The 26,279-nt window shown below is 31.0% G+C and overlaps 2 protein-coding genes across 5 annotated transcripts in view; one reads left to right on the top strand and one right to left on the bottom strand.

Moving 5' to 3' along the window:
• LOC126833022 (uncharacterized) overlaps positions 1–3,739 on the bottom strand; it is a 92,172-nt gene extending 88,433 nt beyond the window's left edge. Inside the window, exon 1 of the mRNA XM_050564126.1 lies at positions 2,819–3,739. Coding sequence (XP_050420083.1) covers positions 2,819–3,426 — 608 coding nt within the window. The 5' untranslated portion in view covers positions 3,427–3,739. The remainder of the gene's footprint in view (positions 1–2,818) is intronic.
• A 3,278-nt stretch (positions 3,740–7,017) lies between these two features.
• LOC126833019 (far upstream element-binding protein 3) lies at positions 7,018–16,658 on the top strand. Of its 4 annotated transcripts, none has more exons than XM_050564124.1 (16): positions 7,018–7,471; positions 8,919–9,021; positions 9,121–9,303; positions 9,393–9,516; positions 9,592–9,712; positions 9,906–10,079; positions 10,164–10,223; positions 10,350–10,436; positions 10,657–10,863; positions 10,936–11,074; positions 12,536–12,693; positions 13,558–13,711; positions 13,825–13,961; positions 14,241–14,510; positions 15,140–15,430; positions 15,580–16,658. In XM_050564124.1, the coding sequence occupies exons 1-15, from the start codon at positions 7,388–7,390 to the stop codon at positions 15,422–15,424; spliced, it is 2,286 nt and encodes a 761-aa protein (XP_050420081.1). In that variant the 5' UTR covers positions 7,018–7,387; the 3' UTR covers positions 15,425–15,430; positions 15,580–16,658. The 4 variants fall into 4 exon arrangements, with proteins under 4 accessions (XP_050420081.1, XP_050420080.1, XP_050420079.1 ...); XM_050564123.1 differs by having other exon boundaries at positions 7,019–7,471; positions 9,387–9,516; positions 13,561–13,711; XM_050564122.1 differs by having other exon boundaries at positions 7,019–7,471; positions 9,387–9,516; positions 15,620–16,658.
• Positions 16,659–26,279: the final 9,621 nt, after the last annotated feature.

The following is a 26,279-nucleotide window of genomic DNA, read 5'->3' as shown; positions in this document are numbered from 1 at the left end:
TTGATGCAAACGAGTAGGTTGACATTTTTAAACTACCCTCTAAAACTATTCTTTAAAATAGTCCTGCGATTTTATTTTTTTTTTTACGTTAAAAACTGATTTTAATTCGTTGATATTAAAGTTTTTTTTTTATGAGCTCATGACATTTTCAAAACTTTATATAATTAATGTGTACACCAATTGTTTTTGTATATTTAATTTGAATAAGATACACTATCCGGCAGATTAAATGGAAATCACGTAAAAGTTAATAAAATCAAATACAATAATATATTTTACAAGTTGTGGGATTACGATTTTTTTATAGATAATGTATTTTCTGTGTTGTATAAATGGTTCAAAGTTGTACGATTAATTAAAAATAATGGCTGTATTAATTAAACATACATTTCAGCATCAAAATCCTATTGAATATAGTCACCGTTGGTTTTTTATTTTTGTTTATCTATACACAAAATTCCGTTTTCGTTTCAAGTTTTTATTAATATCAAAAAGTTTTTGTTTGTGGTGTGTTAACATTTATCACAGGTATTAAACATTGATACCGAGTCGGTGGCGTACGTGGGGAGGGGTTAAGAGGGTGAAAGTCTCCCCTCATTGCCTTGTTATTAGGTATGTAAAATTAGTTTGATACCTATTTTTTTAGTAACTTGTGACTAACATAGTAATATGGTATAATAATATAAACGGTAAGATGTTATTTTTGATGCCGAAAACGATGGTAAAGTCAGATTTCGTTGGGCAGACTTTCTTAAAAAGTTAGATCTTACTGAGTGAGTAAAATGCATATAAAATATATATATTTCCAAAAAAAAAAAAAGATCACACCCTCTGTCTGTTAGTGGTTTTACCATTTTCTTATGTCCGTTTTCTTTGTCGTAAATCATTTTTTTTTTTTTTTAACTAATTGACCAAATATTTTTGAGGTTCAATTATAATGTAGCTTCCCAACTTGAACTTAGTTTCCACTACACCTCTGATCATAATTGATATATAATAATATGGCTGTAAACCATGTCCATCATTACATACGTACGTTCAAAAATACTTATTACTGTTCAATTTACTAAAACGGTAATTATCTGTTGAAAAATAAATAGGTAGCTTTTAACCAGAGTTCTTAGTAAAAAGGTGAGCACACTGTCGTTGTTTACACTGATTTTGGGTATGCATTTGACAGAGTTGATCACAGTCTATTAATTCAAGAACTGGAAAGCATCGGGTTTGCTATTCCATTAGTCTCTTTGTTTGAATCACAAAGGATTCCCTGTGTTCGCCGTAAGAACTTTATTTATCATTTATATTATAATATATTTTTGCACTACTATCTGCTTATTAAATGTATAAACTGAATACAAGTTTGTATTGAGTAATTTTTCAAAAAACACAAAACGTCCGATATAGTGGCGAACGGACCCGATGGAAATTCCATTGATTTAATTTCAGCATTTCACAGACTACACCAGTTTGTATTGATACAATACGAATACAGAAATTTCAAAAATGATATGTAAATTTTCCACGTCTTGATATGAATACGTTAAAAAAAAAAAAAAAAAAGATAAATCAAAAGCCGGCGCACATAACTTTTGTGAAATCGTCAAATCTACTTAAAAGTCGACCGAATGAAAACGGTACGGTTCTTTTTTCCGGTGGGATTTTCTTGGTTTTTTTTCTTTTTACCTTCTTTTACCTCGCACACTCTACAGGTGTGTTTGCTCGTGTCTTTTTCGGTTTTCCATTAGTGCCCGTTTTCGTCATCCTCCATCCCGTCGGCGTTCCCGGGTTTCCTCCCCCTCTGCCGCCACCCATCCATTGCTGTGTATAAAATAAAAATGGCCGCGTCCGGTCTTCGTAAGTGGCCGTAAGTGGTTTCCGCTGTTTGTTGCGACTATTAGGCGGCCCGCAAACCTTGAAAAACTATATTATTATTATCATTACTGGTCTTCCCGGCCTGGGTTCCTCGGGGATGGCAGGGAACGGTAAAGGGGACCACCGATGACCCGGGGTCCGGCACATAACAAATCATAATTAATTATTATTATATCTATCTAGTCTTAGCACTACCGATTAATAAATCGCTCTTTGATGTCAACAATGAGTTTGGTAATTACCTAATTTTTAAACTCAATCGTTCCCATACCTGTAGGAAAGACATTGGATCGCGAACATGCCTAACGCTGTCTCTTATCAATCATCTCTGATCAGTTTATTCTCCTATCAGCTATCCAGGAACTATCGATTCTTCCTTATCACCATCCCTTCTCCACCTCATTCACAATTAGCATTATCCCCTCCTCTCCTATTCCTTCTCACGTACCTTCTAAATTTACATTTTAAAATTTATATTTCAAGCTCTTTTTTATCTAGATATTTAATTAGAAATTTAAAAACCATAATTGAATAACAAATTAAGTTAGGATAACTTTTTTTTTTATCGTTTCTCTGGTCTTTAAATCATATATAAAGTAAAATAAATAGATAGATAAAGCAAAACTTCATCTATGTAAAAACTGTTTATTTTTTTTTTAATCTAAATAACTGATTGATTAAGATAAGGTGATTTTTATTAAATTAATTTATTTTAAAACGTCTAATTCAATTAGACTTTAGATAATTATAGGTACTATGATTTTATTGCAAAAAAAATGGTCTACTTATATGTATATTTTACCTTTTTGAGATAAGCATCAAGGAATTTGTTTGAAACTGATTTGAACACTTTCAGTGATAATAAATTACACTGTGCTGGCGTTGTTTTCGTATCAATTACTATAGTTATTAATTTTTTTTTAAAAAGCAAGCACTTTTGGTTTACCTGTGAGTATGGCACACGCTGTCGCTATTGGTATTGTAAGACGCGGTGGTCGCACTTCCAGTGGACGGACTTCTGGGCAAAGTCCGGGGGGTGCTCGGGTTGGTAGGCGGCTGCCGGCCGTAGTGGTGAACCATTGCGGCCGACTGCTGACCGGAAGCGGACGACGACGACGGCGGCGGTGGGAACTTGAACACTGTGGACGACGACGTGGTCGGGCTGCGGCGCGGCACGTCCGTCGGCGTGGTCACGCTCAGTGACGGACTCCGCGGCGGTGTGTAGTACGAAGTGGACGACGAGCCACCCGTCGTCTTGTGCGTGTCCGGAAACGAGTTGAAGTGGCCGAAATCCCGGCGAACGGCCGACCTCGGCTTGTTGGTCTTGGCGCTCGACGACCGACGGCACGGCTGGTGTCTCACGGCGGTACCGGTAACGACCGATTGGTCGTCCGTCGCGGACGTCGCCTCCGTGGACGCGGCCGACTTAGACCGGGGCGAGCACAACGCGAAGTACGGCTGCGACCGTTCGGAGAACGACGTCTCGGTCGAACCGATTTCGCTTGCCGAGTCGGAACTGCGGAACGTCCGCATGGAACTGCTGTGCGAGGACATGCCGGCGGGGCCAAAAGTCGTCGCGCGGTACTTGCGACCGGTGGTGTGCTATATGATTTTATGCGTAACGGCAACAGGCAACAGGTGCCGCCGGCGCCGTCAAAACACGGTCATCTACCCGTAACGGGCGGCCGCCGCGTTGAGGTGGTTGGCTGCCCTCCGCCGCCGGTTCGTCAACGGAACAACATGTTGTCCACAGGCGACCGGACCATAGAGAACGACGACACACACGGTTTTTGATTTCTGCGTTACGGCCAACTATTACGGACGGGACGCCGGCGCGGGCTACACGTGAGCGCGCGCGTTCGTCGGGGAAGCAATAGGCCGGCACACTGATCGGCGGGCCCTTCGGTTTGATACGCGGCGACGGGACCGCTCAGATTTGAGACCGCGCGTCTTGGTCGTTTGTGCGCGCGATCGTACTCGGCCGAATCGCTTAACGCCATCTATGTTTAGTTTTCACTGGTGAAACGCGTTTGCCGCACCCGTGTCGAAACGAAGGCGGGGCGGCTAATGTCGCTAATCGCTATTATCGCCCTATTCAATGAAATCTAAATGAATGGTATATTTTAATGTTTTTGAAACTGTTACAGGTCATATTTTTCCGTCAGTTACCACTAGATCTTCAAATAAACTGGATTTGCCAAGTGGCGACTTATCCTGGCTAGCGTGTAAGACTATTGCAACATACAAGTCAGACTTTACTCACATTAGCAATCGCACCGTTGGCTATAATATTTGAATTATTTCAGTGAGGAAAAAAATATATCCTTTTAACAAAAATCGACCGGATAATATAAAACGCTCATTGTATCGGGAAATAATTTGTAGTTTTCCTCTTTTAATACATATTAATTTTCGTTATTTTTCAATATTATAACGAAAATGAAAATTTACCAAAATACCAAGTATTTGTTTACTTTTTTCTGACAACAGACAGCAGTTTGTAATTATGATAATACAGATGATCCAAAGTATTAAAAAATCAATCGAGTAACTGTATTAAGACATTTAGGTCCAGCGCACTTTTAACCGTGCAATGTAATATTTTCAAAAAACATAAAAAAATAAAGACACCAACGAAAAATTCGAAATATAAAAAAAAGGTTCGTTGTTGGGTCTTAGTTGTTAGGTCTTTCTGAATAGTTGATGACATGGTTATTTCTCAACTAATTATTGTTTTATGTCACGTCACTATCACTGATCGTTTATGTCGGAAATGACATATTAAATGACACTATGGTGGTTTTTGTTTTAGGTTTAGGGAGTGGAATTTTATTGGGTACACGCCTTAAATTGATTCAAAATAAAGTATAAACCACCAAAAATTTAGGGTTTTAATTATTTTGGTTTTAACATGTTAAAATAGTCTATATGTTTGATTTCAGTTTCATCGCAAAAATAGAATATTAGGTAGCTTGTTATTAAATATTTGATCGTTTTACCTGAAAATAAATGTACATATTTAAAGTTGTTCAAAATAGCTGTGATATTATGTTATTTCACGCCCTTAAGACAATAGCTAGATGCAGGAGTATTAAAAATTAATTATAATTATACATCTTGCACCCATAATTTTAGTTAATATTTCTGTATTGTACCAAAACCAACGGTACATTTTCTTAAATTAAATACAGAATTTTTCACAACGACATATGACAAACACCTGTTGGTATCATAAACTTTTAAGTTTCTAAAACCTTAAAAACTACATGGTTTGCTGTTGGTCTATATCAAGTTGTTTTCTGACACGTATTATGTGTTGTTTTGAAATTTTTGACCTACTTACTTGTCGTACTCTTTTGTTGCAAACAACATAACATATTATATTGTTACGAATACTTTATTATACTAATATTTTATGCTAATACTACACTATAGTACCATATTAATAAATTAATGTTAATGTTATGAAAGTAGATTTCGTATTAAGTTAAAAGTAGGGTTACTTTTAAATATGAATAGTACAACGGAATAACTATATAAAAAAAAGATCACGGGACGAGATACTTACACAAATTATTTGATTAATTGAACCCATTAAGTTATGCTTGTGGCGTAAATAAGTTACCTATTAAGTTAGTGAATTAATATTTAATAATTTCTACACACCCAATGAAATTATTTTACATTAAGATTTGCAATTTATATAATAACCAACGTACGGCAGTTTTTTTATGAAGTAAATTACTTTTTTTTTAAGACTGAAATCATTAAGAAATACTTTGTTTTATATATAATGGCATTGAGTTAAATATAGTCCTAGATAAACCAAAAAATGTTAACCAATATTATTTCATTCGTACCAAACTCTATTTTTATATTCTTCTCTACTTCCATGTTCGATTTTTTATGATTTGTTATAATCTTACTTGACTGATATAAATTATGGCGAATTTCTTTCACAGAAATCTGATTGGAAGTACCTTAAATTCGTTAAAATGTATAATAGTGGAGCGTTGTATTACTTTGTTTAAGAGATATCGAAGTTAAAGATAATTGGTTTTAAACCAATTACTTGATTATTAATTTGTAAATTTACAATCAAAAATTAAACTATCGTCTAACTAGATATGACTTTAGAACAAAAATGTTATTATTCTTGAACCAGACTTACCTACACCCATCCCTTTTGCGGCAGTTTTTGCTTTGAAAAATAGATTTCTGAAAGTCGAAGTCATTTAATTATTAAGATAGATAGCCCAGTCCTAGCATGTTGTAAAAATGCAACCAATTAGTGTTTCTCAGCAAGTTACATAAGTTTAAATTTATTATCTACAAAGTTACAACATACAGAAATGTTTCGCGGCTTGTCTACCACTTTTGAAGGATTTCGAAAAACATTGGCTAGTGTTAAATCTATACTAAGAACTAAGAAGTTAGTTTTAGTATGTGTACTACAGATTTCATTGTTAGGATCTAGGGCGCCAACCATTTTCGAATGATACTAGCATTTTTTGTTCAAGTTTGTTAATAACTCCCGATAAAACTGTAAGGATTTGGAGAAATATTTTTTTAGTTACATAAACTTTGTATACTTACCGAACACCTATTATGTTATTGTTTTAAATAATAGGTACTTTTATGAGTTTCAAAAAAAATATAATAAATATTTTAGATTACCTATTTTCGATTCAATAAAATAAAAGGGTGGGGCAGAGTGAAACGGGCGATTTGCCCGTTTAAATACATCGCTCCACCCTGTGTATAGATGAAAAAACATTTTCGTAAATTAACAAAACAATAATGTAAACTTTGTCTTGGTAACGTTTACAAAATTGCCGCCAAAGCTATATAATAATACCTAACCGTTCATGGTATACCAATCGTGGTACTCATTTAGTGTGGTTATGACGTCAGCAGCTGTCAATCGCCGGTGTGTTGTATCTTTTTTTTTTTCTTCCATGGCCGCACCGACAATTGCGAACGTCTTTGGCCGGCCGCGGTACTGGTAGTAATCACGTTTTGCATTTCTATACGGTGCGGCCCCTCCGCCGCCGCGCCGCCGTCGGCAAACGGGCTAGGTGCGAGCGAGACGGATGCACCTACCGAAGGTGGGACGGACTCGTCGGACAGAGACCGCTTCTGTTCCTAACCAATTCACACACCGTTCAATTGTCCGTGTTGTTTACGGCCGCGCCGCGAGTGCAATTCGTACCATTTTTTTTTCAACCGTGCATTGATGTTAAATATTGTTTTGCACGCCCGGGTACTGTGTACGACGACGACGTTTCCGCTGTTAAAAAAAGTGCCGCGTCCCGCGTTATTATAATTACAATATCACCTGCCTATCTACTTGGTTTAATAATCTTATTATTGTAATAATAATACACGGTAGGCACTATTGCTCGGCGGCGGCGGTAGTTGTAGTAGTAATAGCGGTAGTAGTGGAGGCGCATTTGGGTTAGACATCAGCGGGAAGCATCCATTTTATCATCGACGAATTTCTTCATGTTTCACAATGAGTGATTATTCAGCGGTGAATCCGCCAACGGAAAAAATTCAGAGTCAAGCATTCGCCGCGGCATTGCAACGCGCTAAAGAGGTACGTAGACAGCCGCCGCCACCACACGGGCTTCGGCGCACGGCTTTTGGCCGCCGCCGCCGCCGCCCGGTTTCCAGCCTTAAAAAACCCGGCGCCGGACGTCACGAGGGCCGACATTATGATTATCACGTTTGCAACAAGGCCCTCGTGTCCGTCGTCTACGGCGGCGTCCCTTAGGTAATGGCCACGGACACCTGCCACGATTATCAGTGTGTTAGTGCGATATACCTATTTCCGAGTACGTGGTAAACAAACAAATTTCTACATTTTTCGTTTTCGATCGACTCAAACTACTTGAACCATGGATATTCGATTTTTAATATACTTGGATAGTCCACGGGCATATGAAATACAACAACCGTTACGATAACGTAATGGATGCATTGAATACACAATGTTAATATAGGTTTTGTGTCCAAAATTGAAATGCCAAAAATCGATTTACATACTTATATTTATACATCAATACTTGCACGCTGAAACGTCTCCGTACATTTTTTTGGAATTTTATTGTAAATTTTAGTTCGTCCCCGTCCGAATTGTTGGAATAATTGAGCGTAACACTTATGAGGACCCTTTGATGCTTAATTGTTTTCAATTTACTCTTTTACGATTGGCAATAAATTTTACGTGTTGTCTGTAATGTACAAATGTAATAAGTGCTTGCCTAGCTGTAATGAATTGAATGAAATGATAAAACACGTTCTTTGATCGTTCTTGGAACCTACTGTTAACTTTGGTATTACATTTTAAAATCAATAAAATAAAACAACAAAATTATAATAATAATCTATAGTAACTCGAGCTCTTTAGATAATTGCTTTTTGTACAGAAATAAGTGATTTGTTTATAATGCATTGTATATGTTTGTTAAATCGAGTTCAGTCTTGTGATTTGTTTTTACCTATCTAATAAATTTAATGTATTTGATAACACTTAAAAATAACTGAAATCTTAATCTTAGTTTATTAGATAGAATTACTTTTTTTTGTAGAGGGGAGATTTTTCAGATAATATGTTTAATAATGTAAATGACTTGCTTTGAAAGACATCATTACAGCAGGTATTAGTCTAATTATGTAATTTAAACGCTTAATTATATTTTAATTAATGGAATTTTTAGATTTAAACCATCCTAAAATAAACGTGTCTAAATAATATTTAGAAATTATTTTAGACTAGAATTATACCAGCCCAAGTTAAGTCTATCCTTAATGTTTTTGAGAGTAATGATTTTACAATAATTATTAGAAGTTTGAATAATGCATTTTAATCAAGGGTTTTTAAACTTCCAATTTAATTGTTTTTTATATGAGTCCATCCAATAGTTTTAATCGTAATACAAATTTATCAACATGTTTATTACGATAATTGATTCATAAGATATAATAATAACAGTTGGTTGAATCTTAAAGCCTAATTTTTTTAAACATGTTGGTTTTTTTAGATCGCAGCTAAAATTCAACCGTCTTCAAAAGCCAGTTCAACTACAGGATCTATTTCTCCAGAAGTACACAAAAGACCATTAGACGATTACAGTAGCCAATCAGGTAAGATTCTTTGATTGTAATATTAGTTGAAGAACTAAAACTATTTGAATGGGTTTCTATTTTTATATTGATAATGTAATTATGTGTTTCATTTTTCAGAGCCTGATAGGAAAAGATTAGCGACATCTCCGGTGGCTTTAGCCGCCGCACAAGCAGCAGCCGTGGCCGCCAGAGTGGCAGCAGCAGCAGCAGCTGGCATCCAAGGCATCGGTGGGCCTGGATCCCAATTTAGCAACGTTATTAATGAAGAGATAAAAGTACCTGACAAGATGGTCGGCCTCAGTAAGTATTAATGTTTATAAAAATGTAAATGTTTGTTAGGATCAATAAATTTGATGTACCACGTGCGTTAACCCTTTGCAAAGTTATAGGCCGCGGTGGAGGACAGATCAGTAGATTACAAGCAGAAACCGGATGTAAAATACAAATGGCCCCCGATTGTCCTGGCTTGTTAGAACGATCTTGTACTCTCACCGGAAACGCCCAAAGCATAACGTAAATATTAATCGCAACATAGCGTTTAATTGTGTGATGTCATTAAAAACAACTTTTTTTTTTGTTAACGTTTAGTTTGGCTAAAGAACTGATTCAAAATATAGTTCAAAACAAAGTGTCTGTTGAAGGAACGGGAGGAGCGAAAATTGAAGGCATTAATATATCTTCTCCGCCTTCTCAACCAGCCTTTTCACAGGTGAGTTATAATTTTACAAAACCATTAAGGACGATACGGGTAAAATATGCGCGTTCCAAAACGGTAACAATTATCATTGGATAGATTTCCTAGCCCTCCTCAGAGTACTTTAATCACTGATGACAATAGTCGTCGTAGGGGTAACTAGAAAATTCATTCGTTTTAAAATGTAAATTTTCTGTTTTTCACTCAGGCCCAAATAATGATTCCCGGAGCCAAAGTAGGGCTTATTATAGGCAAAGGGGGAGAGACCATAAAAATGTTACAAGAAAGTTCTGGAGCCAAAATGATAGTCATACAGGATGGCCCAAACAGTCAAGAAAGTGAAAAACCCCTAAGGATATCTGGTGAAACGTCTAAAGTAGAGGTAAATACTATGACTTGATGCATATAAAACTTAAAATAATTACAAAAATAGTTATACTATATGAATATATATTTTTTTTATTAGCACGCAAAGAAATTAGTATATGATATGCTCGGCGGGCTTAATGACAAAGATGGAGGATCGGTAATATTTTTTCCCTTATTATTAATTTCCGTTATTTCACAAAGTACCTACTTATTTTGTCCAATTAATGTACATATAAACTATTATTTTCATAACTGTATACATATTTTTTATTGTTTATTACAGTCCAATTTCGATCAAAATGGATCAAACTGGAATGGTTCAAATAATGGTGATTATGGTAACCATTCTGGTTATGGAGGTAAAGTAGAGGTAAGTCGAATACATTCAAGAATAAAAAAATCTATCGATAATAATAATTATTACTTATTTAATATTAGTTAATAAATAAAAGTAGTTTAATTAAATCAGCAAACATTAATTAACTTGCCCAAAGTTAGTCATAGATATTTTATATTATGTATATGGTTATTTTTTGATCGCATACAAATGTGACATTTAGGTAAAAAAAAAAAAAATGTTTATTTTTTAGGTTGGAGTTCCAAAACAAGTAGTAGGATTAGTCATTGGTAAAGGAGGTGACATGATAAAAAAAATTCAGTCTGAAACCGGAGCTAAAGTGCAGTTCATCAATCTTAATGAAGATACTCCAGATGACCGAAGATGCCTAATAACCGGTGCCCCTGATCAGGTGGCCGAAGCTAAACAAAGAATTGACGCATTAGTCGATAGTGCCTTGGTGAATAAATTACAACTGTTATTCACACTTCACATAAACTGTTTTATAAAAAAAAAAATTTTATAATTTCAGAACCGCGGCGGTGGCAATAGACAAAGTGGTGGAAATTTCAACCGAAGTCAAAATTGGGGCAATAGCGGTCAAACTCAACCACTAAACGAAACTACGTTTACTGTACCTTCGGCAAAATGCGGAGTTATCATTGGAAAAGGTACTTTAAATTTTAAAGAAACGAAAAATTGATCAATTGAATTGAATGTTTAACAGACGTAATCTGTCCACATTATACATATATTTGCCGTATAACAAGTGCTCGTGTTGCTACATTTAGAATACTATCAAATGAAAAAATTACATACTTTTTTATTTTGAATAAATAATAAGCTTATTAATTTTGTTTCCCCAAAAAGAAATCTACGATTTCGTATAAATTGTATTTTTCGAATATTTGGCATTCTGTCTGTGGATGTGTGTTTTTCCGTTATAAAATATAATAATTTAAGTATGCGTATTACCAATAATATGTTTGTTTAGTTGTCTAAGATAAACTGATTAAAATTTAGTGGTAATTAGGTTTCATTTTGTCTGGAATTGTTTTCTCTCGATATATTGGACGTAGATATCTGTTATTTATATAGTTATATAGAATATAGATTATTGACCTCAATATGTGTTAAAAATTTCGGCTCTTTAACTTATAGTTTTGAAAGTTATGACTATTTTTGCTGTTACCAGTCGGGCTCAGCTGAAACTTTTAGACATTGATAACATGTTTTTTGGCTTGTTATTTTGATAATTTTTCAACAATTTCATTCTGCTTGGATTTTGTAAATTATATCTTCATGGTTTTTATACTGGGCTATATAGTTTTTTTTTCTGTAAAATTATTTTTTATTTTTTTGTGATTCGTGATTTTTTTTTGACAATGATTTTATTTCAGCTGATAGTTTTTAAATAAATATATTGAAATTAGTGATGGGAATCGGAAAATCCGGATTTTCACAAAAAAAACGCTATTTAAGCTACTTAAAAATCATATAAGTGTTAAATAATTTTACAATATAAAGCTCTATATCTAAGTAACATTTTTTTGATAAATATGTGAAAATAAAACAAAACACCAAAGAGATAAACTGCTTTTGAATTTCGGATTTGTTGAAATCCGAAAGCATTTTATAACAAAGTTCAGAGTTTTTTTAAAAAAATTTTATCAACAATACACATCTTTATATTGTAATAGTATTTAACTATTATATGATTTTCAAATGACTTAAAAAGCGTTTTTTTGAAAAAATCCGGATTTTCGGATTCCCATCACTAATTGAAATTTCAAAAAAATCTAAATTATTGTGGATGTTGTGTTATATGGATAATTTGGTAGTGGTTTTTACAATATCTAGAAAAAACTTAAGCACTTATGGTTATTAGTAATAAAATAATAATAAAAACCCTTAACCATAAAAATTATATACTCTACGCGGAGTGTACGTACATAATTTTTATGGTTAAGGGTTTTTATTATTATTTTATGATTATACAATAGTTTTTTAGAGGTAATAAAATATAAATTTTAAATTAATATTATTACATAAAGAGTGAATGTATTTATTTTTTATTTTACTTTTTATAATTTATCAAATAACAGTTTGTTGGTCATAATTTTCGCATTCAGGTGGTGAAACCATAAAACAAATCAACATGCAAACTGGTGCGCATTGTGAAATCGATAGAAGGCAAAACAACGCTGGCAATGAAAAAACCTTTGTAATACGAGGAACAACTGAGCAGATTGAAAACGCGAAACGCATGATAAATGAAAAATTAGGATTCGTAAGTAAAATTAGTTCTATTTAAATACACCTGGACAACGACTTTTTTATTTCATTAAAGCTGTTAAATTTTCAACATTAAATTTAGGAAAATAACTAAAAAGTCGTTTTATAAGTATAAGTATTTAATTGCTATTAGGTTGGGTCAAGTGGATAAGGCGGCAGTGTGTAGCACACATTGTGAATGTTTTGACACTGTCAATGTTGGTCCTGTTTTCTGGGGGGAAATCAAATACTAGTTATGTGGCACTTATTTCATATTACAAGTAGTTAAATATGTAGTCATATTTGAGCTGTTATTATCATTAAACTAGTGAGATAGCGCAGACCATGTCTGCGTGGGCTAGTGATTTATTTCTGTTTATCCATGAGTTAATATATATGTTAATTAGTGATGGGAATAAACTAATGATTTTAATAATAATCAAATGATAAGTAATCAGTATATAAAATAAGAATGATCGAAGGAATTCGACTGTTAAACAAAAAATCTATAACAGTAATCACGGCTGTAGATAGACTGGTTGCGTATCGGCCTATACCTCGCCATGTTCTATCTGCGGCTACAAAAGTTCTTTCTAAAAAATGAGTGACTGTTAGCGCTCCTTGTGGAAAAATCGTGGAACTTATTATTTTTCACAGAGGATTCGCCGCGTATATGATAACAACCAGGTTATCGGTGCTAATTAATCGGGCGCACTCGGGTCTCAAGGCGTCCGGCGATACCAATCGTGTCTTAGGATTTTCGTTCCGGTCAAGTGCCCTACTTGAACTCGCTTATTTTTCCCGCTAGATTCACAATTTTAGTATTTAGATTCCGAGCTTGTTTTTTTTTTTTTTTTGTATATAATTTGTATTTTATTAGCAGGATCCCAGTGGTGGTTCTCAGAACTATGGTGGTATGGGTCAACCATATGGTTCTCAAATGAGCTGGGGTGGACAAGATGGTCAAATGAATGCTTACGGTCAGTCGTGGAATCCAGCAATGCAACAACAAGCACAACCGCCAGCAGATCAGAGTAATATGGTTTTCATTTGTTTTTATAGCACAATATTAATAATAAACATTCAACAAGTTCAAAACGTTCCTTCGAAGCATTATATGACACTTATTATTGTTTTTTTATTTCAGGCAATTTAAGTCAAATGCCAGCTGCTGCCGGAGCTCAAGGCGGTTCAGATTTCAGTGCTCAATGGATACAATATTATCGATCGATGGGCATGCATAGGGAAGCGGAATTCATTGAACAACAAGCCAAACAAATGAAAGTACGAACAATATAAACATGTATTAAGTAATTACAAAATGTTTACATGCGAGTTTTTTTTTTAATTTCTGATAAATAACAACAAATCTCACCTTCACTGGTTGATAGTTTTTATAAAAATATATTCTCAATTTGATTTCGAATTCACTCGCCTGTGGACTTTACAAAATGTAATCCATTTTTTAGTTGCGCGTATGAAATGTTTAGTCTACTAATTATTTAATTAGTTAAACTGTATAATATGTTGATCATTAACGTGTACATTATGTTTTCAAAATAGTTCAATGGTCAAATGAATGGAGCTAATGGTGTTCCACCAGGAAATGTTCAACAGCAGCAACAGCAACAACAACAACCAGGAGCTCTTCCTCCGAATGGTGTAATGGCTGTCAATCCTGTTGCGACAAATGGCGCTGCAGGTGGTGCTGGTGCAGGGCCTGCTGTAGCTGGAGCTGGTACTCCTGACTATAGTGCACAGTGGATTGAGTACTATCGATCAATTGGTAAAGTCAAGGAAGCTGAAATGGTTGAACAACAAGTTAAAGCTAGAGTGAGTTAAACTGTTATAATGTGTACATATAGTAACAACTAGAAACGTATGTGTTTTCTATTTCCAACTACAGCACTTTGGCTTAACAATTCTAAATCACGCTTTGTTTTTAAAAAAAAAACCTAAAACTATATAACCAAATAAAACTTCTACAACTTAATAGTTTTGTTATAATTTAAAGAATATTGATTTTATGTATAAAATAGATTACTTATTTAAAAATGGTGTACAACACAACTTATGTAAACCAAATATCTTAATTAAAGAATTTATATTCATAGCGATACTTTATTTTTTTTACGGGGCAGTTTTCAGCCTTGGGGTCTGAAAATTAAAGTGGAAGTTGATCTAGTGTATACAATAAACATACGAATACAAAAAATATCTGTCCTCTCTCATTATTATTATTTTTAGGAAAAATAAAAAAAACTAATAACACGGCAATAATACATTAAATTACCATTTTCCAATTTGTTTGATTTCGCAGAAAAACATATTTTGGAAATCCATTTTATCACTTTCAGTGATTATCATCAACATTTTTTTTAATTATTGTAATTTTTCTTAAGTTGTAACCGCTGAAAAATATATTATATATATATTATTATTATAATTTTATGTTTTAACAGCAAATGGCCATGCAAAATCCATCCAACGGCCAACCACCCGGCGGGACCGATCAATCACCTCAACAACAGCCCAATACCTCTAGCCCGCAATCCGGGCAACAGCAGCCATTGACCGATGTGTCAAGTATGTACGGCGCTCAGTATGGTATGGCATACGGTGCAGGCAACTATTACGGTGGTCAGAATCCTGCAGCTGCGCCTAGCGGATATGGAGCGTATCCAGCTGGTGGCAATGCTTATGCTGGTTACCAGCAGATGCCGCAACAAGATCCACCTCAGCAGTAGAGTGAGGTAGGTGATAAAATAATGAAAATATATAATATATATTATTATATATAAATTAATGTATATATATTTTAATATAACATTTGATATGTATACATGAGTTATTTTGTAAAAACAAAAGTATCCATGAATGTTCTACTTGGCATATCTTTCAGGATGTACGTCAAAAATATACTATTAAATGTATTATTGCAGAACGTTCAGATCACAAGGATATCTTCATTTTGGTCAGGTCCATTCATATATATATAAAAAAAAAACCCATAACATAGTTTGTCTTCTACGCGCATCATTTTTTTTATTATTATAAATATATTTAATTATGTTTACCTGTGTATAAAATACTTAAATTAATAATATAACATTTTGTAGTGCAAAAACTGTGGATAAAGCATAATGTTTTTTCTTAAAAAGTATATATATATATATATTTATATATATATTGGCAATTAGCATATATTTATATATATATAGTTTAGGTAATTCTGCCGTATTCCGGTTTGGAGTTATGGTTTTATATATATGGTAATCATGTTATTTTTGATTATATGGTTTTCTTTATTATTCTTATTTAAGATGTGTTCATTACATATTTTCTCTACGCTCCATTTAAAAAAATTCTTGCTATTGGAAAACAAAAATAAATTTTTACATTGTGAGTTATTTCAATTTAACAGTTTGGAATGGTCAAATATTTCAAGTTTGGATTTGTATAGCGTAATATTAATAAACACGTTTAGTAAGCTCACACAATTTATTTTGCTAGACAGATTTTTAATTACTTTTTTTTGGCGTTAAGGACTTTTAAAATTTAGTTAAGTAAAATGTTTTTATTAATTTAAATATAATTTACCAAGTTTTGTCCCAAAATGTATATTTTTAAAAGCATTTGGTGATTTTTGTTAATTTTTATTTATCTTTTTATTACGACTGAATAACAACGGTTAATAAAACTTATGTTTGTAAAAAGTAAATATTATTATCAATAGATTAAATTAAAACTTATATTTTATTTTTAATTTGTTTGCTTCCAATCAGTTACATATTGGACATTCCAAGTTCTTGTTTACATGTACAAAACTTGGTAAATAATGTTCAAAAGCCACACTTTATAATCTTATTATCTTATCTTATATTATAATGAAACACAATTGCGTTTGTTTAATAATAATTAATCTTTAGAAAAAAAATTACATTTATAAAATAATATAAATTCAACCTTTCTGATGTGTTACATGTTTGTTTGTTTAATTTATTTTTACCTTATTTACAGCGTGTTATCCAACAATATACCAGGTTTGTACAAAACAAATTTAAGGGTCAAAGTAATAAATTATACCAATGTCCAAAAAAAAATGATATACCTAAATAACAAATTGATTTATTAATATTATTATTATCATTATTATTTTTAATAATAATTACATTTAATTAAATGATGTTTTGAATTTTGTCTTTGTGGAAAAAAATATGTTTGATGTTATAAATTTCAGTGGGAAATGTCTGGTGTCTTGAGCTGGAGCCTGACATTGGGAAAGGTAATTGTTGTTGTTGTCGTTATTATATTATGAGGTTCTTTAGAAATAATAATAAATCTTAACTAAACTATGATTTTCGACATAATGATAAATAAATATACAATTACTTACACATGTACTATACTATTGATAAACATGTTTTATTATTTAATTTACTTCTGAAATTTGTTGATTGTATGATGTGCTGCTATAAATTTGAATAGTGAAATGATTTTTAACATAATATTTTGATGAATTTTTAAAAACATGTATGTGTCATATCTCTATTGCTTGTTTCAGATCACGCGACAAAAACGCGAATTTAAACATTATTTTACTTTAATAATTTACATGTTGTGCAATTAACTACGTTGTATGTACATATTGTAATATTATTAAAGTGTTTATAAATAACTGATGAAACGAAATTCCAAATAAATAATTTTATAGATGATTTTTATTTATTATTATTTGTTATTAATAATTGTGTAAGGTGCGTCGTGAACATACATTTGTGGTTTAGCGTTATAATGTAATTTTCTTAAACAGTCGTACTTCTATTTACCGTTGGACATTGGTATTAATATCAAAGAATATATTATTATTTATAACAGCTAAAGGCATACACCTGCCAGTTGCATTGGGTTTACTAAAAAAAAATCTATAGAAATAACAGCGCCTGATCGTATTATATTTTACGTAACTTAACATAATATGAATGATTATTGCAATTGCGTTTTGTTAAAACTCAACGGTACTTTATGAAACTGGTTAATAATTACATTAAATGTATTATATTATATAAACGTTCTTTGTGGAAATTGGAAATTTATGCTGTCAGTAATGATCATTTAACGCCAATCACCAATTGGTAACTAAACATATATGGTAAAATTATTTTATAAAGCAACGTTAAAATAAAACTTTTGTTTATAAAGTGCTGGTGTTTTTTACGTTAATCGTATCTTGGACGTATTAACGTGTTAAGAAATTTAGTTCATTCAGCTAAGGAATTTTTTCCTCCTAATTGGGTAAAAGTCATAAATCTTTGATACGAGGTACTTTTTTCAAAAAGTAAAAGCGTTAAAGTAAAACAATATTGGTATTAACTTTTTAAATTAAGATCAAAATTGGTAATACCCTTATTTAAGTGTTGTACTAAAGTATTTAGTAATTTTTATTTAAGATTTTTTTTCTTTAATATAGTATACTATATTAAAGTTTGATTTATGTGATTCTAATATGATCAATTGGTATTGTTTTAATAACTGAACATTCGATAAAAACGTCCTTGAAAGAAGTACTTTTGGTGTGTATTATTATCAGTATGATATTGAATTCATGTGAACTGGTTTCCGAACAGGTGCTAAATTCAAAAATTGACATACCTATGTATTCAACAACGAATTTCCAGGAGAGAAGAATTTCTCTAATTCAAAACCATATTACAAGGAAAATAGTGGTAAGTATTTTCATTTTATTAAGTAGCTTTTCAGTAATATTTAGGTATAATTAATTATCATAACGCTGAGGTTAAATGTTAAAATATAATTTTTGTGGAGTAATTGTCACATAAAAAACATTCTGGTGCCGAAAAAAGATCATTATGACTTATAAAAATCGTAATGTCTTTAATTAAATAATAACTGTAATTGAAATGACTCATCTTATAATTGTTATAATTTTATATTTGTTTATAATGACATCCCAATAAAAATCGACTAAATGATTTCAAAATAATTATATAGAAAAAATATTGACTGGGAGTGTGTAAGAGCTTAAAAATATTGTATTAAATTGGAATTATATATTCTAAAACTGCATGATATTTTCTGTGAGTTCCTACTTTTTTAATATCTGTTAGTCATGCCACCGGATATTGGTTTTTATGTATTATATGTGTTATTTAGTCATAGTATATTATATAGGAAGTTGTTAAAAATGATTCACTGAATAATAATTTTAGAGTTAGAAAATGGTGATTTATATGATATTTGTTAGGAATTTTGGGTAAAAAAAATACATTTTTTAATTATTAATTTCAAAGAATTCTGTTCAAACTTTGTAATAAAAACAAACAATTAGTTTAAATGCAAATCAATCGTTAAATTTTAATGAATCGAACCTCATCAATTATTATAATTTTATATGAATAAAATATTGCTGAAGAATTAAAATTAATTTGTTTTATTTAATAATTTTTATAAAAACCCAATCACATGTATTGAAAATTTAGACATACTAAGTGTCTCATTTCGTTGGCTTTATTTAATTGTTAGTAATTATTAATGTTTACTTACATTATGATTAACATTAGTTTTTAAAAACAACGCTTCCAATAAATATAATATATTTATTATTAAAAGAAAAATAATAATCGCTAGATAATTGAAATATAAACATTTATATTTGTGTTGTATTGAAACTTGGGAATCAATTTTTCGGCGATCAAAACAAAAAAAATGTATTTTAAAGATCATCTGCTAAATTAAGGTTAGCTAATGTTCTTGTAGAACTCTTTTATATATTATACCTAATAATGCTTGTATTGTATGTATATATATATATATATATATATATATAAATTATGTTTGTTCGGTATAAGAATAATGCATTTAAATAAGTATAACCTTCCGGTTTATTAGCGGACTTATGCCTGAAAATTGTATTCTACTACCAACGTACTTCTAAAAACTAAAGGTGTTTAAAATCGAAGGGCTGCGGAGAAAAACATTCATGGTCATTTTTTTGTTAAAAAAAAAAATATATATATAAGGTAGTTACACCATCTTGTTGTTTGTACCCTGACGAATCGAGTTTTGGAAAAAAGATCACGGCCATAGTACAGTTGTTTTTTAAAAATACCTACCAATGACGACAAAGCACGTGGAGATCAGAAACTTCGAATTTCATTACCGAAATATCGACTATATTATTTTCTCCTATGTTTATAAAAACACCTTTTGTTTTTATGTACTTATAATTAGGTGTACCTATCGAATGAGTTTTGTCGCATAACCATGGAGTGTTTCACGCTTTGTTAATTGAAAACAAAAAGTATAGTACTACTCGCGTTTTTTCAAGCGTACCTGCTCATTTAAATATACTGAGGTACCAAGAAATATACAACTTCTCTAGAAATACAATACTGTTTATGCAATATTGTGTTGTATGCCAAGGTTAACATAACTGTAGGTACAAAATGGTACCATACGATACATGTGTATGTGTACTACCGCATTACGAATCGGTGAGCATTTAATATAAATATATATATTATCAGATCATATTCGTAGTTACATTTGGGCTGAGCACGTACACTTCAATTATTGCACTGACACTGAGAAAAAACACGTTATAAAAACTACATAAAAGGAAATATGTTGACTGGGTAGGTAACGTTTAACTATAACTATGCTATTTAAACAGTTTGTTTTTCAAATACCTACTTGGATAACAACACGACACTAAGTTGTGTTGTTGTTAAGCTGATAATATTAAATTTAGTTGGGTTTAATTATTAATTAACTATATAATTTTAATATTGTTGTGCTATAAAATTATAAAATTGACTAGTGTGTGAGAACGGCCGTAAATAATTATTAAGGTCGTCACACCATCCGTACTCAAAATAAATACCTAGGGTAGTTATCCATCTACGAATTTAGCTGGAAATACAAAAATATTACCTCGTGTACTTTATGCTGCACAGTGCACACACCGTTCGTTCTAACTGTCTGTATAAGACCCAAAAGTAAACCAGTTTAATAAATCAAGTAGAACTGTAAAAAAAAAAATTAGATGTATACGGCACAACTACAAGCTGTAACTTATAAATGAATATTATGAATATAGTATATGTATACTGATGGTTTCAAAGTAAGTACAGATCGTGTTCTATATTATGACTCTTTTAATACCGAAATTCCAGTATTACTCGTTAGACCCCATAGGAACGGATTTGATAAAAACTAGACACCAGTAAATGTACATTTTATTCTTAAAAGTTGATTATAAGTAACGATGGTAACGGTTAACCAGTTAAGTATTAAAAAAAAATGTCTGTTGAATTGATTAATTCAGAGACCAATGTGCACTACAATATTATATTAATTATTAGACGAAATAATTAATAAATTAAAGTATTAGTTAATAGTTGTACACTAATTTTGTACTTGATTACTCGAGTATATAATTACTTAAATAATATACCATACATAGCCTTCATAATTCCAAAAATATAGCTGTTTAAAATTTAAATTCAAGAAAATAAAATATGTTCTAAATATTTCAGAATTTTATTTTTTTAATACAATTTTCTTAGAAGTATAATAACAATTTATTTTTCTAAGATTGAAACAACTATTCTGGTCAGGTGGCACAGTTGAGAGCCTTCCTATTCATACAATATTGTCACTGTATCTTTGTCATCAGACTTGCTGATTATACATATTTTGTATAGATTGTAAATAAAGAAAATATTTTAATAAAAAAAAAGTTTGAAACAGTATGACAGTTTAGATGAGTCTTATTTCAACAGTCTGAATACAATTTAAGTAGAATAAAAGTTCTGGTTTACTCTCTCGAAAAAAAAGTCCTATACTCTTAGGATATAGCGTATGGATTTTATTACTATAGAAAACTAAATTAAAAGTTCAATAAATATAAAAAAAATAACAAGGTAAAACACTTTGGCGCTTTACTAAAATTTGTTTTGGTAATTCACACATGATTTTGATTTAAAATTTGTTTTATGCTCTTTTTAATTCATTTTTTCAACAATCGTTAATTTTTTATTTAAATATATAATTTATAAAATGTATTTTTAAATATTTTGTAATGAATTTAGACGGACATTTTTCCATACGTAATATTATAATAACATGCTTGAATCTCTAGTCCAAACCTATAACTTTTTAAAATTTAAAAACCGCGTTTGTCATAATTTTGAAAGCATTTTTTTCGCTGTATGGAGCGACAAATGTAAAAAGTCAGTAGTGATAGGCAAATATTTAAATATTCTCAATGTTGAATATTTTGGATTAAAATAGTAATAAAAAGTAGAATGATTCAAATAAATACTTGAAATTGAAATAGAAAATCAAGTACTCGGTTCCCATTTTTAAATACTTATTACTATTTCCCTTCCAGTTGAGGTTTTTTCAGTGCACAAAACGATTTTTAAATGGTAATATGGTAAGTAAAATATCGTACATGTTGTAGATGGGTACAATAGAACTACCTGTATAGTTCATATGGGAATTGGGATGAAAACTCATCGTAACGAGTACCTAATAGTATGCCTATTTATGCTTTTGTGATAATAATTATTGCAGGAACTAATTTCAATGGAATAATTTATTGCTAACGTATTTCATTTGCAAAAAGGACGTGCAATGATTGTAAAACCTCTAATTATGCGTTAAAACAGAGCAAAAAAAAAATAAATAAACAACGAGCCTATGCGGCAATAATTAGGTATTCGAGTGTACAGCTATCATAGGTACGTGTGCAACGAATCGTCAGGTAGGTATGTTCTGTGTATAGGCATATAAGCATGTCTTAGGCAAATACAATAATGCGCTATAATTGTATTTTTTTTTATTATTTTAATGTAACCTATGTCTGCAGATCCCCGTATATTATATTACACTGTTTTGCGTTCATTCGAGAAGTTGATGAACTCGAACAAAAGAAACGTGCATGTCTTGCGAATTGAAGAAAACTGCAGTTGGATAACCTAAAGCCACTGGCGTAACACGGGATTAGCATGACGAGAGGACGTTTACCCTCTGAATCATGATCTATGTTATTTTACAGGGCATTACGGTGCAAGAAATTAAAAAAAAACTAAACGCATAGGTAAAAAAATATATATACAACTACAGCGACATGTCACCCGGTCTAGATAAATAATTAGTAAGGTACCATTATAAATATTTATAATTAATAACAATAAACTATAATTTTTTTTATAGATTTACCTTATTTATAAATAATTAAAAGAGCATAATGAAGGTACGAGAAAAAAATCGGTTGTCACATTTTTCGAAATGACGATTGTTTGTTGTCATAAAATTTGATTTGACGTACTGTATTTTGAAATATTTTCTTAGATAATTAAAAAAGTGACCCCCTGTGCCTATCGTATGTATGTGTCACTTGTATTATTGATGGACTATTGTACACAGTGTACTATATTTTATTTTTGAAATTTGTATTCATATTACACTAAAGTGCCTGCGCTGCCTACTCATGATTTATGATAAGTATATTTAAATGGCTTCTATAGTAGCGACTCGCATACTAAGTACAAGAATAGTGTTTCGTCCAGCATTTTTCAATAAAGTTCCAGTGAATAAAACGCTTTGAAATTAAAATGTCTATTAAAGTACCTAATTGATTAATTTGTAAATATTTGTAAAATTCATAATTATACTGTAATTAAATAATATTCAACACAAATTTGGAAGTAGGTAACTCGAATTTATTCCCAAAAAGTTTTAGCATGCCGCAGTTTTAAGATAAAAAATGTGTACATTTTTAAGACGCTTTTTATCGATTTTGTTGAGGAAAGGGTGAATTTTTTTCTGTTTTTTTTTTTACCTTTTAAAGTATTTTTTGGGCACGATTTCTGATCTATAAACTTGTAACTTTAATTAATCGGTCCAGCGGTAAAAAAGTTATCGTGGGTCCAGCTAAGAAAAAATAATAAAGTAGAAGAAAAGATTGTAAAACTATTAAGCACTCAAGATAAGATATCCTCATTTATAATTATGACCAAGAAAACAAGTATCTTTAAAAATAAACTTGTATTTGGGTTGATATTTATGGGCTCTCGAGTCGTAGATAAACAGTACATAATAACTAATCAATCAATCTATCGAGAACGTGACCTTAGTTTCGGATGAGTCCAGCTGTGGCTTTCACTGCAAAACGCTATATTATACATATAGCAAATAGCACACACATAATATTATACTATGTAAACAAGTAAATTTGCTTTTGTAAAACGTTGTTGCGGGTATTATATTATTGTTTTGTAAATATCGTGTAGGTTTCACGCTTCTGGCTGCTTTCTCGGGACTTCACTCGTAAAAAAAAAAAAAAATAGTATTCTTGGATCGACACACGAGCTTTTTTCCTCTAAACTATTTGAGTCAACATGTGTATGATTCGATATTTTACACGAGAACAATAATTATGGCTTGACTTTTCGTTAATAGGTACCTATTTAGAAATTTACTTTTTTTAAAAGAACGTTGCAGAGCCAGCAGACCTTCTGTTTTTTGATAATTTATATAAATAATCAGTTGGACATTTTTAAAATCTAAATCATTTTTAATCAATATGAATCTATAAATATGTTTTTTTTCATCTAAAGACAACGCCTTTTCGTGATAGCCATACATCTCTAGCTATTTGCGAATATGATGTGTCATGTGGCATCCATGACTCATGAGTAACTTATTAAACTGATCCCTAAAGTAATATAATTGTGTTGAAATGTTTAAAAACATCTGAACAAGTGTTTTTTATCTATACTCGAGTTCCTAAAACAAGTTTAGCTAACCTCTAAGAGACCGTACAGCGTACATATTATGTTACAGTGCTAAAAATTGAAGAAATAATATATTCTAAATATTACGTCGTTTGTTCTGTATATTTAGCATTTATCTAAAAAATAACTGTGTAATATTTTTATCTCATCTAGAAAAAAAATATTCTATGAGGTAAAGATTATTTAAGAAAAAATTGCGTTATTAATTAATAAATATATTAAATAATAATGTTTATAGAATTATTTATCTCGTGCTGTAATATTGTGAAATAAAAGCATATTAAAATAAAAAAATGAATTATTTGTCGTTTATCTGTATCTAAAAAAAAATGTTTCAAATTTCTCTTTTTCTTGTTTACATTATTCAATTATTGTTTAGTTTTCAGATCTTATCACTAACTTTTTATTAAGTCTTTAAAAACTTAGAATATATTTACATATTATAAAAATGTTGTATAAAAGTTTAATAATATACCTATCATTTCTCCAAATTTTAATTCTTGAACAATTAAAAAAAAATCGATCTTGCAGTTAAAATCTAATATATTCTGATAATTTAATTTATGTTAAAAATTGAAATAATCCCTAGACAATTTTAAAACAACAATTTTTTCAAGTACACACAACACATAAACTGCATTAAACCATGTTTTTCATAACAATTTAGCAGAGATTACAAAAACCAATTCGATTGGATCTTATTTGGATTTTGCAAGAAAATCCTACACAAATAAAATGGATATAATTTAGTTTTTGTTAAAAAAAATAGAACTACTAAGCCAGCTCAAAAAAATTCAAACATACAGATTTATTTGCTCAGTTGTTAATATACTCAATATTTTTTATTATTTTTTAACAAGCAAAATAATACCTATAGTTGAGTAAAATGTGCTTTATATTAAACTATTATAAAAAAAAAAAAATGTTAACCTGTTAACATCTTCAGTGTCGTATCAATACTAGGTATTGTGTGCTTTGATTACAATATGTTTAGTACCTACATACCTTAGTTTGTGGCCATAGCTATAGTATACCAACCTCCAGGGGGTTCATTGTATAATTTTATATTTTATTGTATTGTTTAACCTACGTCATTGATCAGAATGCTTAGAATGTACTAAGAATGCGGCTATGATCTTAAAAAAAAAACCAAATGTTAAAAATCAAAATTGTTTGGAAATTGTCGAAAAACATCGTGTTTTTTAGCTCCCTTAAAAATGTATGAATTATATCTATTTATAATATTTTTTGAAATTACCATTAATGATAATATTTTACTTCATTTATTATGAAGAATACTGGGCCTCGCTGTAGAACACTTCTCTGTACAGTATACCTAATTAAATATTTAATATTTTTACTTTTGGCACCAACACATTATAATCTATGACGTCGGGTAAAACACTATTATAATTTATACTCATAACTCAGTAGTGTACCTACCTATTTTCTTTTCTGGCATGAAGTAGGTATTAGGTACAACACAACTAGCAGTTTTTATCATCATTCAAAAAATATTTATTCATCCTCACTGCCCCAATCAATTGTCTATACTTTTTAAGTCTTGAACTATCGTATGACCAAGGTATATATAAATGTATACCTCATCTGACATCTTATATATTTCCAGCAAAAAATTAGAATCGTATATTCAGCATAATCAACCGACTCTTTAATGGTAAATTTAATTTATTTAAAAAAATAGCAAATTAACATTTTAAATCGTTTATTGCATCACTTGCATTTTAAATAAAACTGGTGATATGTCTGGTTCCGA

The sequence above is a fragment of the Adelges cooleyi genome, unplaced genomic scaffold (genome assembly GCF_023614345.1).
Source record: "Adelges cooleyi isolate 19-005CV unplaced genomic scaffold, UGA_ACOO_1.1 ACOO_flye_CR_arks_rails_tigmint_CR_PRNA_168, whole genome shotgun sequence".
NCBI lineage: Eukaryota > Metazoa > Arthropoda > Insecta > Hemiptera > Adelgidae > Adelges > Adelges cooleyi.
Note: the sequence above shows the minus strand (reverse complement) of the source record. Positions and strands in the feature narration are given on the sequence as shown.

Excerpts from the sequence above, each read along its gene's own strand:
- LOC126833019 (XM_050564122.1), top strand. The coding sequence starts at position 7,388 with ATGAGTGATTATTCAGCGGTGAATCCGCCAACGGAAAAAATTCAGAGT. Across the intron at positions 9,713-9,905 it reads CTCAACCAGCCTTTTCACAG|GCCCAAATAATGATTCCCGG; the intron begins GTGAGTTATAAT and ends TTTTTCACTCAG. Across the intron at positions 10,224-10,349 it reads ATGACAAAGATGGAGGATCG|TCCAATTTCGATCAAAATGG; the intron begins GTAATATTTTTT and ends TGTTTATTACAG.